This window comes from Trichoplusia ni, chromosome 23, assembly GCF_003590095.1.
Source record: "Trichoplusia ni isolate ovarian cell line Hi5 chromosome 23, tn1, whole genome shotgun sequence".
NCBI classification, from domain to species: Eukaryota; Metazoa; Arthropoda; class Insecta; order Lepidoptera; family Noctuidae; genus Trichoplusia; species Trichoplusia ni.
In genome coordinates, this window is record NC_039500.1 from 5,270,300 (window position 1) to 5,288,070 (window position 17,771).

The 17,771-nt window shown below is 35.9% G+C and overlaps 3 protein-coding genes across 3 annotated transcripts; all 3 read right to left on the minus strand.

Moving 5' to 3' along the window:
* Positions 1–152: 152 nt before the first annotated feature.
* LOC113504891 (cystathionine beta-synthase-like) lies at positions 153–5,818 on the minus strand. The gene is made up of 10 exons (XM_026887392.1): positions 5,707–5,818; positions 5,342–5,442; positions 4,110–4,277; positions 3,577–3,758; positions 3,024–3,245; positions 2,484–2,616; positions 1,987–2,167; positions 1,590–1,724; positions 1,078–1,304; positions 153–415 (listed from the first exon to the last, which is right to left on the minus strand). The coding sequence occupies exons 1-10, from the start codon at positions 5,721–5,723 to the stop codon at positions 342–344; spliced, it is 1,440 nt and encodes a 479-aa protein (XP_026743193.1). The 5' UTR covers positions 5,724–5,818; the 3' UTR covers positions 153–341.
* A 759-nt stretch (positions 5,819–6,577) lies between these two features.
* LOC113504942 (cystathionine beta-synthase-like) lies at positions 6,578–11,814 on the minus strand. The gene is made up of 7 exons (XM_026887461.1): positions 11,634–11,814; positions 11,321–11,545; positions 10,773–10,905; positions 9,541–9,721; positions 9,070–9,207; positions 8,395–8,645; positions 6,578–7,812 (listed from the first exon to the last, which is right to left on the minus strand). The coding sequence occupies exons 1-7, from the start codon at positions 11,736–11,738 to the stop codon at positions 7,700–7,702; spliced, it is 1,146 nt and encodes a 381-aa protein (XP_026743262.1). The 5' UTR covers positions 11,739–11,814; the 3' UTR covers positions 6,578–7,699.
* Positions 11,815–14,366: 2,552 nt separating this feature from the next.
* On the minus strand, positions 14,367–17,669 carry LOC113505017 (cysteine synthase-like). The gene is made up of 10 exons (XM_026887534.1): positions 17,590–17,669; positions 17,079–17,191; positions 16,620–16,787; positions 16,352–16,518; positions 16,029–16,253; positions 15,696–15,828; positions 15,436–15,616; positions 15,143–15,280; positions 14,750–14,991; positions 14,367–14,452 (listed from the first exon to the last, which is right to left on the minus strand). The coding sequence occupies exons 1-10, from the start codon at positions 17,667–17,669 to the stop codon at positions 14,367–14,369; spliced, it is 1,533 nt and encodes a 510-aa protein (XP_026743335.1).
* Positions 17,670–17,771: the final 102 nt, after the last annotated feature.

Here is a 17,771-nt window from a genome sequence, read left to right on the forward strand (position 1 = left end):
GGGAAATAAATGAATGAAACGAGTAACTTCTAACATTTAACTACCTTCCTAATAATGTAATGTATATATAATAAGTACCTACTAGGTACTTATAACAGTTTTGCTCACGTCTAGTTCCAAGGAAATTATTTTAAGGTAATAAAATCAGTGCCTTTGAGTTTTTGCTTTATTTTGTACTTTTATTCAGATATTAAAATATGTAGGTACATTGTATTTAATCATATACCTGACAATATTAAGTTATAATAGGTAAAATATTTGCAATAAATAGATCTATGATAAGAAATTCTTCATTTCTTCTTTTTTTGTTCCATTTTGAACTGATGTCTTTCTTCGGTTTTCTAGATGTGGTCTTGATGCTTGATGATATAGTCCAGAACGATGTCAGATGTCAAAATGCCTTTCGGTATTTGAACTGCAAAATTAAAAATGTATAATTAATAATTAGGTAGGCACTTTGAGTTCACTAGGGTTCTGTATCCAAAGAGTAAAAAGGAACCTTGCGACTGAGGTTCCGATATCTAACCGGAATATCTGGAGAAAAAAAAAAGTAGGTGACAAATGAATCCTAGGGACATACAAATTTATTTGTTACCTAACTAACCCAACCGACTTATCCTTTTCAGCCAATTTATACGAAAACCTCATTTGTTTGGCTTTTTCTTCATATTTTCCTCAATAGGTCACTCATGCACAAGTATTTTACCTTTTAAATGTAATTTTCCTTAAGACAGAGGAAGTAGGTTAGATATACACCAATTCTACTCCGTCCTAAAAGTCCTAATCATCGAAAGTTAGTACATACTTGAAAGTACAATTCTTGTGGGAGTTAATGAGGACACTTCACGGTAAAGGGTATACTGTTAGGTATCGTTACACGAGATTTCAATTTACTGCATCGTCAGATTTTTTAAAGAGTGCAACGATTTTTTTTTAATTTATCTGACGGACTAACAACGTATTGTCACAGTCGTTATTTTTTAACCCCTTGCAGTTTCTCGCCCGGTTTCCTTTGTAACATTATTACTTTAAAAAGTAGTCCTCCTTAAATAATGAACGAGTTCTGTCTATGTTTACCTTTCTTGTCTCCCTTAGCATATTCCTCGACGACGACTATGAAGGGTGCTATGTCGAGCATCCTGGACGCCAGGCCCACGGTCGGGGTGCCTTTGTTCTCGGCTATCACGTAATGTTTCTTCATTACATGCTTGATGACCACCTCGTTCAAATCGATAGGACCCTTGTGCTTAGGGTTTGTGGCTTCAGATCTTAAACTATCCTTGGAAACAACACCTTGGAGGAATCTGTAGGTAAAGTTGTTTCTCAATACATATTTTGTAATTTCTATTCTTTACTTTTCAAATTTCCAATTATAATAGAATATTGCACAACTTTCACACAACGCCATGTAGTCTTAAACTAAGCAGAGCTTGTATAGGTTTGCTCAAAGCATTGTAATTAAAGTGCAAATTGGTGAAACTAATACAAATTTTAATCTATCCTGATTTTGTTGGAAGAAAGGCTAAAACTATCCAGATTTTTACAGTTATTTTGTCTTTTTGCATTTTAGCCTACTCTTTTATACATACCCATCGCTGTTTACGACGAAAGCCAGCTGGCTTTTCACTCCCATCGCTTTCAGAGCATCCTTGCATGTCCTGTTTTCCGTAACAGATGGTATCGAGGAATCGAAATTTAAGTTAGAAATAAATCTGTTCCACCACCTGAAATATAAAAATAATTATAAAATTCTCGGTATTCTAGAAATTTAGCGGAAATCATATGCAAGTTTCGGACCTAAAACTGCTCGGGAAATCCTTAAAGTGTAGTCTTTATGTTTCTTTATTATCTACGGACGGACTAAACTAAAACTATTTTTAATTCGCACTCAAATTAAAGTAGTCGCATTCAGAACTCTAAATCTCGACCCCATTTAAAGTTCTGATTTCCAGCTAATGCAATTACTTCTTAAATTAATAAACATACGGGTAATCTCTCTCAGGTGGTTCCTTAAACAGATGAGCCTCCATCCACTGGTCGCACACGAACTTCGTCATGTAGTTGCGGATTCCGTCTGGAAGTATCACAACTACTTTCTTGCCGTGACCGAGCTTGTATTCCTTAGCAGCTTTTATCGCTGCATACGTTATGGACCCACTACTTCCTCCTGCAATGACAATGAGACGTTTTTAATCATTATTGTGAACATAATTCATTATTTAATAATGCAACGTTTAATATTTGAAAGTATTATGCTGTATACTTTCGTGAATGTTTGCTAAGATTAATTTTGTCTGTACGGATAGCCGGGGCAACCAAGGCAACTAACACGTGTAAAGTTCCAGCTCTAATTATAGTATTTTTGAGGCCATTCACACACAAATCAATATGCAACTGCGGCATGTAAATGTATTTAACGATTTCAGACAGAGATAACATACAGAATTCCGTCATAAAAATAAAGCAAATTAATTTTGCCTTACCGCATAACAATCCTTCTTTTTTAATAATCTCCCTTGCCATGTTAAATGCCTCCTTATCGTTGGTTTTAATACATCTATCGATCGTTCTTTTATCTAACACTTCCGGGATGAAATCTCCCCCGATGCCCTCAACCTGAAAGACATTAACATGTTTATGAATGGAATATGTTTTGGTATAAGCATTTACATTGTGCGCTATTTACAAAGTTTACAACTTTTCTTTTAGTTAATATTGTTATGATAAATTCGTAACGCTATTATCTACTTCGTAACCATCTCGCCTACTGATAACATTTCTAAGCATAACACTTTGACCTTTAAAAATTAGATTATCGTAGAAAAAAAAATCAACAGATCGTCGAAATACTCGTACGTGAATACTGGAGCGAATAGATACTCCATTCATTTTTGTTTAGACCAGTTTGGAGTCATTTAACTGTAACATCTCCCTATCTATTTTTCTGAAGATACCGTTTTCAGAAAAATAGATAGGGAGATGTTTGAAAGTTTTGTTAATTGAACAAAACTTTTTTCACTTACATAATATAATTTTGGCTCGCCTTCCCCGTAAATGATGGACCCTTCAGGGTCTACGGTAATGATGATGCAGTTGGGTAATTTCTCCTTGAGCTTGCGGCCGATGCCAGTGACCGTCCCTCCGGTGCCGGCGCCCATCACGAGCATGTCCACAGTGCCCAGGGCGTCTATGATCTCCTCGGCAGTGTAGTCGTAATGCGTCAGCGGGTTCATTGGGTTCGAATACTAAAATATGAACAAAAGTATATTTGAGGAAAGCTTTTAAACTTCTTGAAAGTTTATAAAAATAAGAGGAAACTTGTAATTGGCGTTCTTCTACATTATTATATTTAGCCAAACAATGTATGTAGCTGTAAGTTTTCTTAAAACGAATAAAATAAAATAAAATATTTTGCATTTCAGAACATGGCAGTTTAAACTGTCACTTGCACTAGTCAATAGTCAATAGTGCAGAGAAGTTGTTTTCCGCATGTTAATGCTACGTCAATATCTTAAACTATAATCGTAATAATCTGTTTTTAAGCTGCTAAAAATAGATTTTCTACCAGTTTTTTACCTGATTCATAGAAATAGCCTTGTGATCTTCCTCCAATATCTTCTTGGTGACGTTCATGAAGTTGTCAGGGTCATCAATGTGGGCCATCGCTGGGGTCTGTACGATTTCCGCGCCAAGCAGGTGCATCGTACTCATTTTCTCATCCGAATTCTTATCAGGAGTCACTATAGTGCATTTGATGCCTAGGAACATATATATTAATCATAAAATTTGCTCTGTTTGTGCGAGTTATTTACCTTGACCTTGTAATATAAATAACTAACACGTTTCTAACGTCATAGGCTCTATTATGGCTCGGCAAGGTATGTTAATGAAATTGGCATTTAATGTAAATCATAAAGTTACTCAGAATGCATATTGATCAAAATGTAAGCTATGTCAAGATACTTTATTTTATGCCATGTGAAATAATAGATTCCAAGTCCGGACTATATCTTAATGGCGCCCAACGTGTCACTTTAGTCTAGATATAATTATATTTTTGAGTCTTAAATATATATGTATTTTATGCATGACTGTAGTGTAATAGTTACCAGAAACCGCAGCAGTGAGGGACACTCCGATGCCGGTGTTGCCAGACGTGGGCTCCACTAGTCTGGTGCCGAGCTGGATGCGGCCTGTCTTGGTGGCGTCATTAACCATAGCATGCGCGATTCGGTCTTTTAGCGAGCCTCCTGGATTTAGGAACTCGCATTTTGCATCTAGAATATAAATTAAACTTTTAGATTGCACTATTCTTACTATTTTCCTGCAAACAGCCTACTATCTTTTCTCTATTATCCTATTAAGTTGTACGAGTAATCATGCTTAAACGTAATACGGAGACCCATGCGCAATCACAAAAATTAAAATATACTATATACATAAACTTATCGCATAAGTAGTCAATTGGGTGCACTCAAGGATTTCATTGATTTTCGTCATTTAATATCAATATCACGTATTTAAATTGTGTTAAGTGTAATTTCAATATTTTTCCACTGATTTTGTAATCCGGAAGATTAATGAAGTGTCAATTTTATCATTTGCAATAGTCATAAGTAATAATTAATTAACGTAAAACGTCACGCGTGTATATTTATCAACATATGTAGCTGAAGGGAGCGTAGTGTACTAAATCGAGATTTATTTTTCAAAAAACAACTTAGAAGTACCATAACATGAATTGACTGATAAATAATACAAATATAGCTGATTCAATCAAGAGCACAAACAGACCAGTAAACATTGTTATCTCGAAATGAGATTATCGTTCAAATCGACTTTAATTCAATTTATTTTGTATTGAAACTTGAAGTTACACATGTTTATCCCCTGAATACGTACTTTAAAGGATAACTTTGTGGCTAAGGTCAGTTAAAAAGTACACGTTACGTACACGACTCTGGTTCAAGTAAACAAAACAACGTTTCTGTAGTAATTCTTTTTTAGCTATCTTATTCCAGGTCTCTAAGCTGAATATTTTTCAGAAGTGACAAGCCTATTGTTATATAATCACTATCGTAACAAAAGTCAGGATAACTTAATTCAGGTGGTGACGTATTTTTAAAATTTCTAATTTTACACGCATTTTTTCATGTTTTTCCTTTCATAAGAAGCTTCTCTTTACAATAGCAAATATCACAAAAAAGAATTAGCGAAATCGGTCTAGCCGTTCACGCGTGATGAAAAAAGAATCCCTATTTCCCTTGGTCATGGACCAAGGGAAATAGGGATTCTTTTTTAAACATGCACAGATAGATGAATATTTACATAAAGTACTTACATAGATCACATTCCAGGCCGTAACTATCGGGTATTCGGTTAAATTTCACGAGCGGCGTGTTTCCGATGCACTGCAGGATGTTGTCGTACACTTTAGGCGTTCTGTAAATTATTTAAAAAGGAATGTCCATTTGAGTATTTTACCGGTTACGCCTTGTTTACATTATTTTTATAGATGTTATTGTGAACACTGTATTTACAAACACTTGACTATTATTTTTTTGTGTTAAATAAATATTAAAAATGTATTAAAGATATAAATTTTAATTTGAATGTTATTTAATTTTCGATTCCTAATAGCAGACGCAAAATTTTTTGTCATTTTTTTTTTTAATAAAAATAAAAACATTCGACTTATCTACTCACTGGCCATTGGCTTGCATTGTGCAATCCGCTCTCGTGAAACAGTTAGATTGGAATAAACTCAAGTAATACACTTGAAGCAGACTGACTGAACACAGTATACCTTAAGACTTCTTAAATATATACAGGGCAGTTCAATTTATAGCAATATATATGTTCGATAATGTATTTTTTATCACAAATCAAAACGTTGATAATGATTTTCTTATCAGGAAGATCATTGAATGTATGCAGGTATACCTTAGTATCGCTACTACAGTTATTAACTTTGATTTCAATGCTCCGATTGCTTTTCTAAATAGTATGGTATAAAGTTAAACTTACTGTCAAGGTTTAGGGGCATTAACTGTAGGAATGTATAGTTACTGTGTAAAGTAAAGGTACCTATATCATGTACCATTATTTTACCGTTTGTATAATATTCTAATCCTTTTAAAAATTATGCCAAATAAGTGGAAAATTTATTTTTGTAATATTTATGTTTGCTCATTCCTTTTTTTATTTCCCATCACAACTAATTTAATATGTTTTGGCTTCCCTTAGTATAGAAAATAATAAAATTAACTATTTAAATCTTGACAGATGTTTGTAATACGGGATTAATTTAAACCTCATTTTCCTCATACCTTGGTAGTGAGTCTACTGACTGAATTGAATAATAAATCTTTAAGGCAGGCATTTAAGGCGACCTCTCCTTCATGTCTCGTTATCGTCAAATTAATTTTACCAGATTACGTCAGGAGTACCTATTTATGTATTTTTCTTTGGCATACAAAAAGATGAGAGGTCTGATAAATTATGTTTATGACTTAATTCGTGCGCTAATTGCTGAAGTATTATTATTATTTATTTATAATTATTAAATACAGAAAATATAAGACTTATGTTAATACATTGGTCCACAAAACTGTTTTGAACAGTTTGTAGTTCAATACCGTAAAGACACGCTCATCATAACCACTATAAACAATTCATCTCATACCATCAGTATCACGATATGAACTTGATACAATGTGGAGTTTATTAATACCTTCATAAAATAAGTAAGAACTAAGGTATTACTTCTATGATATTGGTTCAATTGGCATCTAGTTACAAAATTGATAGATAATTGTCTGCCCCGCCAAGGATTAGGGGTATTTTCCAATAGTCATGTTACACTTGGACAATCATTTGCGCTAAAAGATAGTAAAGGTCGGATCATTTTTTTTATTTATCAATCAAATTTCAGGCCCTCAATTCCTATGGCTTTTCTTTTAATTACCGTTACGCTAATTAAGTTTGGTAGCAGCCATTGTAGTTTTTATGCAAAATTCGTATAAGTTGCTATGGCAATTTCATTATTTTCACGCCATACTGGCAGATGGTATAAAATTGAGTATGTTTGCGATCTGTGCTTGTGGTACTTTCTGCCAAGAATCACATCTTCTTTAGGTTGAACAACTCTTTTGCTACTAATAAATACTCTAACAGCTACTTATGTCAACTTATGACTCTTCTACAAAATTGGTAGACCGCTTCCTTAGGCAACCGTACTCACACGAGGATTTAGTCAAAATATGTTATGGTACTGATACCCAAATGTGGGTAAACCTCCACCCACCGGAGCAAAAGTAGGTCACTTAATGATTAAAAACTGATGATTTACTATAATAATTTATTCAGTAGGTAAAACGATCAATATATGTACACATCAAATATAATGAGTGACTAAACATTATGTTTATATTTTTATGTATGTTTGATCCGTTTAAATAACAATATCTACATCATATCAAACGGACGGTGCATTCATTCGATTAGATACTAAACAATTTTATAGTACTTAGGTTTAACAACTTCACTTTTTTTACAACGACTCCTGCACTAAGTCATTTAATTCTTGTGGCGCGGGGAATACGCGGGAATCGAACCCAGCCACGTCGCGCACACTGTGTTTAGCGTGGTGACCTTTGCCACTCGGCTATACGTGCAGTTGAATAAAATGACTTAATTATTAAGTGGTAAGCGACTTCTTTTTGTTTCCTGTGTCTGTCCTTGTATCTGGCGTCAGTTCTATATAGTCCAGGATATCGTCGCCAGTCACCACACTGCTCGGAACGAAGTATTCTGAAACAATTTCAATTCCGTAATAAAAATAATTTTATATATAGGTCTGAAAAAGAATATTGTTAACCGAAATGTAAATTTTCGCGCTCTGTGTCATTATAATGTAATTTCCTTTCCTTCATCGGCCATTGTGAATAGCAAAAACTAGGGTCCTTTTTTGAAAAGGCTGGGAAATCCGCGGGCTCCCTGAATCAGATTCGGTATCAGGCTGAACATGAATGAATAGTTCTTGTTACGCTACAATCGGAATGTGTGACTAATAATATTAAAAGTTTGATAAAATCTGTGATAAAAAGCAATTCAATTACTATTTACTCAGGTCACAAATACAGTAACATTATCTGTTGTTTATGTTCTTGCTGTAGCTAGACAGACGAGGCAATAGACGCTCAGTTATCTACATAAGTGTATTATAGTAATCTATAGGTGATAATACCGTATGAAGGTAATGTAGCGGTTCTCTTCAACTTCTTTGGCCTTTAGTCATCAATAGGCTATTTGACTAAAGAAACCTAAGATAGGTTTTGTCAAATACCCAATTAGGCGCTGAAAAATAAACAAACGATAGTCGTTTAGTCTTGCCTTGTTCTGTATCCACATCGGTTGTTTTATTCCCTATAATGACGAAGGGAGTAATGTCCAGCATACGTGACAGGAGACCGATAGTCGGGCTCGCACTGTCATCGTCAACAGCTAAAGTGAAAACGTCTTCGTCGAGAACGTTGGTGATCACGTCTTCAAAGTCTAATTCTTTGCATTTTTGTCCTGGTAGCTGCGGAGGGTTCGTTGCCTTGTTGCGAAGACTGTTCTTGGAGACGACGCCTACGAAATGCCTGGAATATTAGGATATGTACTTTTATTAAATTCTCATGAATAATTATGAGGAGCTCTTCACTTCACTTGATGCGGTCGGTCCATGTATGGGTGATCATGCCGAGTTATTCCCTGTTTCGGAAGGTACGTTAAATTGTGGGATGTTATTATAAATGTCATCTTTGATAGTCTTGACGGATAGAAGCTAAAAGTCTGACAACCAGCCTATCTAAGGGGTATCGTGTTGTCCAGGTAACTGGGTTGAGCAGGTCAGATAGCAGGTCAGACACTACAGGGATGTACTGATACGTATCTGCATCCGGTTAGACTGTAATCCGACCCCAACATAGTTGGCAAAGGCAATGATGATGACGATGAGTGTTTCATCAAATTGTTAAAACTTTATTGTGGAATCTAATAATTATTTATCAATGAAATTGTTACCCATTTTTATCGACGATTACGGCTATGCTGACTTTGTTTATTCTCATGGCCTTCAAGGCTTGCCTACAAGTGCACTCTCTATCCAACTTGGGGTATGAGTGAGGCAAGTTCAAATCACAAATGGGTCTGTTCCACCACCTGGAAAAAGAATGCATTTACACAACTTATGTAAACAGTTCTATAGTAGTTCTTTGAGTTGGGATTTTACTGTTTGTTTAGAATTAAGTTGTCTAAGTATAAATATGTAGAGACTGTCTATCGCACTCGACAACGTTCGCATGGTTGGAAAGATTTATGCAAGGATATTCTAAATACGGATTAATAGTTTTAGTGAGCTTGCAGTTTCTTTGAGAATCTTTGAGGTTCTATCTAACCCTGAAATAATTTATTCATATCGAAACCGAAATTCCTGAGATTAGCGCATTAAAAAAACGAAACTCTACAGCTTTATAATATGAATAGATTTCTCACGTCATACTATGTGCAGGGGGTTCCATGAACCCTTGGGCTTCCATCCAGGGGTCACTGACGAAGGTGGACATGTAATTACGTATGCCGTCTGGTAAGATCACCACCACGCGCTGGCCGATGCCGAAGTTCAGCGCTTTGGCAGCCTTGATAGCTGCTGACATGGCTGTTCCACTACTTCCACCTAGTTAAAATAAATTTAAGGTAGTTAATTGAAAATGAACAGGTAACTGGAAATTCAAAAAATACCGGCTAAATTGGAGACCGTGTCCAGTTTGCCGTTGGTTGAAGAACATTAAAAATGCTTAAGTAACCCGGGTGATACTAACTAACACAATGCTTATCAAAACACTTTGTGTGATGGATAATCCTTTTTTTTTTAATTATCCATATACCTCCTTAGAATGTTTATTTATTGCCCACCTCATAAGTACAGGAATAGATAAAAATAAATCGTTACAGTAATAGTTAGGATGGACTTCATTGGATGGATTTGAAGTGGCAACGTTTGTGCAGGTAGTCCGCTATTCCCCTGTTTAAAAAATAAAGGAATAATACTAGTACTAATAAAAAATCAAACAACAGGTACTTATAATAATGAAAATGTGACCCTTTTATACCTACTTGAAAGTTATCATTGAAACTTTTACTTAAAAACATAAATAAATCTTCTTCTTCTTCTTCTCTTATATATAAAAATGAATTGCTGTTCGTTAGTCTTACTAAAACTCGAGGACGGCTGAACCGATTTGGCTAATTTTAGTCTTGAAATATTTGTACCAGTCCAGGGAAGGTTTAAACGGTGAGAAAATATGTAAAAATTGCGGCCAAAAAAAGCAAATACTACGCGGGTGAAACCGCGGCAATCAGCTAGTACTTAATAAATTTAGGTATATACATATAAGTGGTAGGATAAAGTTTTATGCTTATTAAAATATTCCTTCTAAACAATGAGGTGCAAAGTTCAGTGTTGTCCATTACACAATCGATTAGATTACTATCAAATCGATATAAATGATAGTGAGATCGTTATCGTTTGACCCAAATTAATAATTGATAGTACGTCATATGGTCTAAGAGCCCGTGGACCCCAGACCTACGTAAGGCCACCATGACCCAAACTCCATAATCGACCTTTGTTTATATCTATGTTGGGAGCATGCGCTGACAAACTTTCAGCTTTTATAAAATAACGTAGGTCCGGGGTCCACGGGCTCTTACTCTAATAGTATTACCACATAGCAGCCCCTCTTTCTTCGCCAGCTCCCGCGCCATGAGAAAAGACTCCTTGTCTGTCACCATTTCAATTTGGTCAATTAAAGATAGGTCGAGGACACTCGATGTTAACTTGCCTCCGATTTCTTCCACCTATAAGAAACTTAATTTAATCCTAAGGCCTAATGGTACCTTACGTCTATTGCAGTTGTGGCGACGAAATCTAATAAGCATCCATTAAACGCGCTGATTTAAAATGAATTTGATAGATATCGGTTTTGTTCAAAGCATTTTAGCGGAGCCTGTCTCGAAGGCAGCTATCTTAGTGTATAAAATAGCATATGTAAGGTTTTGAAATATGAAGGGGTTATGATGGGTCGTTGGGTCGTGACTGAAATAAAACAAAAAAACAAAACACATAGCAGACAATAAGAAAAGCATCTGTAATTTGGGTCAGATATTTTTTTTCTCGATTCGAAACCTTATTTTTTTAACTGACCTAGCTAAAACAATAGGCATTTGATTGGCTAAATGGACAACCTACTATTTATTTTTATTAAATACTGACCAAAAATGGATGTGATTTCCCATCAGAGCGGATTTTGGTAGAGCCGTCGGGTTCTGCCGCTACCACGATGCAGTGAGGGTTCTGCTGTTTCAGCCGCTGTGCTACACCGGTCATGGTGCCCCCGCTGCCGGCTCCCATCACCACCATATCGACATTCCCTAACGCAGACACTATCTCCAAACCTGTTGCTTCATAGTGCGTTCTTGGATTAACGTCATTGTCATGCTGTGCATCAAAGGTAATAGATTCATTATTTAAGAGATAGCGTTCATGAGTAATATTTGCGAAATTGTAATTAATAATGATAATTTACCTCATTCAACGTGACGTAAGTATCCGGATTTTCTTCTTTTAGTTGTTGAAGTAAAGAAGTTTCTAAATCCTTACTATTGGCCTGGATTACTTCAGCTCCAAGCATATTAACGGTTTTTACTCTTGGCGAAGAACTTTTATCTCCCGTTACAATAATACATTTGTTATCTTGAAAAATACAAAAGTTTAATCAGATTATAATAAGATTATGAACGACGTCGTGGGCACTACAGACTGGATCAGATCGTTAGATCAATTAATTAACAAATTCATCAAAATAATAATATCTCGATACAAAGATAAAGGTGAATGATAGACAGTAGATAACAATTAAACCGGTTATAAATTATTTTTAAATAAAATACGCCAGCTTAGAAATAATTATAAAACGATATCCGAATAAAACTGCTATGCCATGCTACGTTTAACTGTACTGAGTATTTATTTCGGTATTGAATTCAAAATAAATAAAGTCCTTATTATAATAGGTCACAGTTTACCCGTAAGTGCAGCATTCAGCGCGATGCTAATTCCGATGTTTTCAGACGTAGGCTCCACGAATACAGTTTCGTCATTAACTACTTTAGCCTTCCGTGCATCTTCGATCATAGATAACGCAATCCTATCTTTTGTAGATCCGCTAGGATTAAAATATTCACATTTTGCATCTGAAACACAGATTTTTATGATGCCTTGCTCCGTTATGTATGGTTACCATATAATAAAGCGTTTCCCACGTTTTAAAAAGTTGTCTGAAACTTGTCTGTTACTTACATATTTCGCAGGCTAAGCCGTAGTCTTTTGGAATCTTATTTAATTTAATAAGAGGAGTGTTACCAATAACTTCCAGGACACTATTATACACCTTGTTGTTAAAAAGACCACTGAAACAAACTCTCTTCTTTATAAAGTTGCCATTAGCCAGGAATATCCCCAGAGTAACTAGGTGCCTACTGACTCTAATAATAGTAATGTTTACTACCATAATATCTTCTGTGTCCCCGCCTAGCCTTTTCATAAGGGCAGTCAAAATTGTAGTGGAACTACAACTGGGCTGGTCAAGTCAGACCAGGCGAATTTGGGGGAATATTTGTAAACTTTTCCCAACTTTCGCGTGAGTACAGTAAATTTCAAAGTACTTAGGGAATGGCAAGAAGAAGACGCCTGGGCCCCAATTTTGCTATCTACAATGGCCGATGAATGAAACCGATGAATGAGTTGGCTTAAAATGAAAATTTTTGTATTCTCTTAAGCATTTTTCTACACAATAATTGGAAATTCAGTCGATACACTCTAGGTCAATACAATTAACTTCCAATTATTGTATTGGCAAAATACTTAAGAGAATAGGAATAATTTCAAATTTAATTCAATAGCCATTCATTTATGGGCCATTGTAAGATAGCAGAAGCGGGACCCGTTCTGCTCAAATGATTTATTGATGAATAATACAGAGAGGTGGAAGGTACGATTCCTAATGGTAAAAATACATTTTATTAATAAATAAATAATAGTAATTTTGCATGAAAATACGTTTACCGCAGAAAGGCTGGTAATAAAACCAAAGATCAACTGTCTAGGTATCTTTCCTTTATCATAATAGCAATAATCAAGCGCTTCGAAAATACTTTATACACGTGGTATAAAGTATTTACGAAGCGTTTGATTATTTTTAAATGCTATCTCCATAATTATGCATATCGACAATTCGATTTTATTTATGTATTTTCAGAGCCACGTAACTGTTACGACATTGGTTGTTTGGAGATCTGTTATATTTTTTACATGTTGTCATCGATCACGTAGACTACAGCCACATGGTATTTTCGATATCTCACTATTAACCCAAGTGTTTGAGTAGAAAAATCAGTAGTAAGTAGTTGGTATGAACTAGAGAGCGATAATTCTATATATTTCAAAATTGAATTACTACATTAACTTATAAATAGAATAAAATGTAACGTACATAATTTAATAAATGCGTAAAGACGAGAACGGACCTACTTGTAGTGTTACTTTAGTATTATAGTCGTAAAATGTTATCGGTTAGGTATTACAACATACCCATTAGGTCCAATAATGAGCGCCTGAACAAAACTTACGCGAAATCCGAGTTGCTCCGAGACTCCGTATCGAAGGTCCTCCTCACACTCACAAGGTTACTTGTGCACCTCTTGAACATCCTTGCTTACTCAATCTAAGTGCTGAAAACTATGGGACACTAGTACTTAAACTCTGAGAGAAGCGCCTGGATTTCCCTATTTATAAGAGCGTTAAAAATTTACGGTCCATGGATTTTACGGCGTTTCAATATAAAAGAATGACGATTTTAATGAATATAACTATAAATATTATTATAAATATTATTATAATGATTATAAAAGTTATGCTATCAAGTTAGGTTACTTTTATTACCCAATTGTCCTCAAGAATTAATGTGAATAATGAAAGTAAAAATATAGGTATCATTATAATGAAGGGTGTAAGGAAATCAATTACCTAAGTTACCTTTGATTCCTGGTTGAATGACTACTTGGCGAAAAGAGTCGGTAAAATAAAATATCGTTTTCTATGGTATATATAGTAAAATAAATATATATTTCAGAGTAAGCATACATATTCTTTTTGTGTTAGAAAGGTTTCTATTGAAGCAGTGAAGTAGGAAAAAAATATTTGTACCTAGTTCACTGCTTCAATTTTCGTACATAATTTTTTTGGTTGTGAGGTAGGTTAGTTACATTTCTTTACAAGGTTGGTTGTGCTCGTAGATGTACTCGAGGATATCGTCTCCCGTCACCACGCCGCTGGCCACGAAGAATGCTGAAACAATGGAGTTATTGTTAGAACAATCATTTAATTAGAGAGTACGCTATGAAACCATTGTAAAATGCAATGTAATAATAGGAAACTTGGAACGATATTTAAATTGGCAGAAAATACCTAGTTTATAGAGTGTGTGGGTAATTACTTCGCGATAGTAGTAGGCTTATTTCAAGGCGAGAACATGAAGGTACTAATTGTTCTATATTGTAAATGACCACAAAATGAGTGCATTGATATATGCGTTTGTTGCCCCTTGTAAAATAGGCTAACTAAACGGTCAACTAGTATACTTACAACTGATGTCGAAGCCTTGCTTTCCAATGATCACAAAGGGAGCAATGTCCAGCATTCGCGACAAGAGACCGATGGTCGGCTTTCCTCTTTCACCGTTGTCTGCCAACGTGTAAACGTGCTTGTCGAGGTGGTCAGTGACGGGGTCGGTGAAGTCAAACTCTACGCAGTCTTGCCCAGGGAGCTTGGTAGGGTTTGTGGCTCTGTTGCGAAGACTGTCCTTTGAAACTACTCCCACAAAATGTCTGAAAACAAAAAGTGCAATGAGTTTTTGAAGCAAGATGTTGACTCCAGTCGCTGAGTGCTAAGCTAAGAAAAGTTTATTATTCGAATCAAAAATCTGAGACGATTCTATTTGAGATAGTAAAAGTATCAAAATCTGTTGTAAATATTTACCCAATATTATCGACAATAACAGCGATGTTGACGTTGTTAACCTTCATGGCCTCAAGGGCTTGCTCGCAGCTGCTGTTCTTGTTCAGCTTGGGGTACGTGCGGGTTAGGTCTAGTTCGGTGATAGGATTTTTCCACCACCTGAAAAAGATCATCATGTTTACTGATGATACTAAACTCCAATCTCCTCAATTAGGTACCATAGGTCATAAGTTACTGCGCAAATCAAGTTTCATTACCATTAAAAACGTACTCTCACTAGTTAAATTATACTGAAGAATATAATAGCTACTTACTTCATGGTGTTTTCAGGGGGCTCCATGAACCCATGGGCCTCCATCCACTGGTCGCTGACGAACTTGGACATGTAATTACGGATCCCGTCGGCCAAGATCACCACCACTCGCTTGCCAGCTCCAATGTTCAGGGCTTTTGCAGCTTTGATAGCAGCTGACATAGCCGAACCGCTACTTCCACCTAAAAAATACATTAATTTACTTAAATGCCAGGCAAATAATAAAGATTTCTCATCATATTGAGTAAGTTTGATAATTACCACATAACATTCCCTCCTTTTTCGCCAGCTCCCGAGACATCAAGAAAGCTTCTTGATCGGTGACCACCTCAACGTGATCCACTAGGGTCTTATCTAAAACAATAGGAACCCATGTTCCGCCGATTCCTTCCACCTGAAAAATAAACGCTTCATAATTAAAAAAGCTTCTTCTTATGTCGGGAGGTCTGCGTCAAAATTATGCGAATTATTGCGGATTTAATCAATGTTGGGAGCAAGCAATAGTGGGAGCTAGTAAACATTCATCAGACAGGCTTCTGGTATAGTTTTTACAGGTTACGGCAGGAAATCTTAATATTTAAAACAAAAACTTACCAAAAACGAGTGTTGTTTCCCGTTCTTGTTGATCATGATGGAGCCGTCTGGCTCGGCCGCTACCAGGATGCACTTCGGGTTTTTCTCCTTCAGCCTCTTGCCGACACCTGTCAGCGTCCCGCCGGTGCCAGCCCCCAACACCACCATGTCCACGTCGCCTAAAGCTGACACTATCTCTTCTGCAGTACCCTCGTAGTGAGTTCTTGGGTTTACTTCGTTAACAAACTGGAAAATACTTATTATTCAGAATCTGACATTTAGTGATAGTGAAAATAGTTAATAAATTAATTTAAGGGTGTTAGGGCTTGTCATGGTCAACTTACTTGGTTCAGCATGACAACCGTGTCAGGATTTTCATTTTTCAGTTGACGAGCGATCGATATCTCCAAATCTCCATTTTTAGTCTGAATCACTTCAGCTCCAAGTAAACGCATGGTATTTACTTTTTCTGACGAGTTTTTATCTTGTGTCACAATTATACATTTGTTTTCTAGAAGAAAAGAGAATTGCCAAATTAATTAAAAACCAAGTTTGAATAGTAATTGAAGTATCTAAGGCTTTACTCTGCGGCTAGATTTTAATTATATTTACCCATAAGAGCAGCATTGAATGCAATGCCTATGCCCGTATTCCCAGACGTAGCTTCCACAAACTCAGATTGATCATTGACAAGTCCCCTGACACGCGCGTCCTGCATCATGGACAAAGCGATCCTATCTTTGATAGAGCCGCTCGGATTCATGAATTCACATTTAGCGTCTGCAAACAAGCGGATAATGTTTAGAAGTGTAGTAACTTAAACAATAAAGTTAGCATTACATGTTCAACGCAAGAAAACAGAACCAAATCAGATTTAGAAACTGACAGTTTTATCAACATTGGAATAATGTTGGTAGGCTTCAGCAAGTTTTAATAAGAGTCTAGAGTTTAAGCTAGCTTTGCGTAAGAGCCCCAACATCTAGATATATTATTTCATTTTACCTTGTAAATCAAAGTGTTCACTGGCATTTGTTGCTGACTGTTAAATTCAACAAATAAAATTCTACTTACAAATTTCACATGACAGTCCATAATCCTTTGGCACTTTATTCAGCTTGACAAGAGGAGTGTTTCCAACTAACTCCAAAATGCTGTTGTAAGCCTTGCTGACGGGTTTTGTTGAACTGCAAAAATATTATTATGGTTAAGGCCTATAATATTGGAGCTAAGTGTAATACAAAATACAGGGATTGTTGTCGTGAACAGTTGCTCAAAGTTAAAGCATCATTTTCTCCCTCTTTCGAAGAAAATCCAAAAGACGAACTGCTTAAAAGGCTAAATATAAGACGCTAGACAGATTTCCAAAAAAACAACTGACCGACACCCTTTTTAATACGTATTCAACGTAAATACCTACGTAAAGGGTACTTACTAGTCAGAGACGTCACACGCGATTTAATTACTGTATCCTCTTCATTTTTTGTTTACGAGATACAAGAAAAACCAAGTGTCCAATATTTTTTGGAAATGTTTTTTTTTGTCGAATACCCTATTAGGGACTAGCCACATCATGGTTACTTACCCATTTAACTGGAGGCCAGTTTGCGGCTCCTTGTTGTAACGCCTCCTCACGCTGACCAGGTTACTCGCCTTCTTATACATTCTGATGCAGTACAGTAACTATACTTTATTGCAATGTGGAACGCTTGGGCGTATACACAACTGAATGTAAATTCAGACTGATGTTCCCACCGTCCAAACTGA

Coding starts and splice junctions, on each gene's coding strand:
- LOC113505017 (XM_026887534.1), bottom strand. CDS start 17,669: ATGTATAAGAAGGCGAGTAACCTGGTCAGCGTGAGGAGGCGTTACAAC. Junction 17,192..17,589: donor ACTGGCCTCCAGTTAAATGG/GTAAGTAACCAT, acceptor ATATTTTTGCAG/TTCAACAAAACCCGTCAGCA. Junction 15,281..15,435: donor CCCCCTGAAAACACCATGAA/GTAAGTAGCTAT, acceptor GATCTTTTTCAG/GTGGTGGAAAAATCCTATCA.
- LOC113504942 (XM_026887461.1), bottom strand. CDS start 11,738: ATGCTTGGAGCTGAAGTAATCCAGGCCAATAGTAAGGATTTAGAAACT. Junction 8,646..9,069: donor GTAATCGTCGATAAAAATGG/GTAACAATTTCA, acceptor CTAATATTCCAG/GCATTTCGTAGGCGTCGTCT. Junction 7,813..8,394: donor CGATGTGGATACAGAACAAG/GCAAGACTAAAC, acceptor AAATTGTTTCAG/AATACTTCGTTCCGAGCAGT.
- LOC113504891 (XM_026887392.1), bottom strand. Junction 3,759..4,109: donor CCTCACTGCTGCGGTTTCTG/GTAACTATTACA, acceptor ATATGTTCCTAG/GCATCAAATGCACTATAGTG. Junction 2,617..3,023: donor GCGAGCCAAAATTATATTAT/GTAAGTGAAAAA, acceptor AATGTCTTTCAG/GTTGAGGGCATCGGGGGAGA.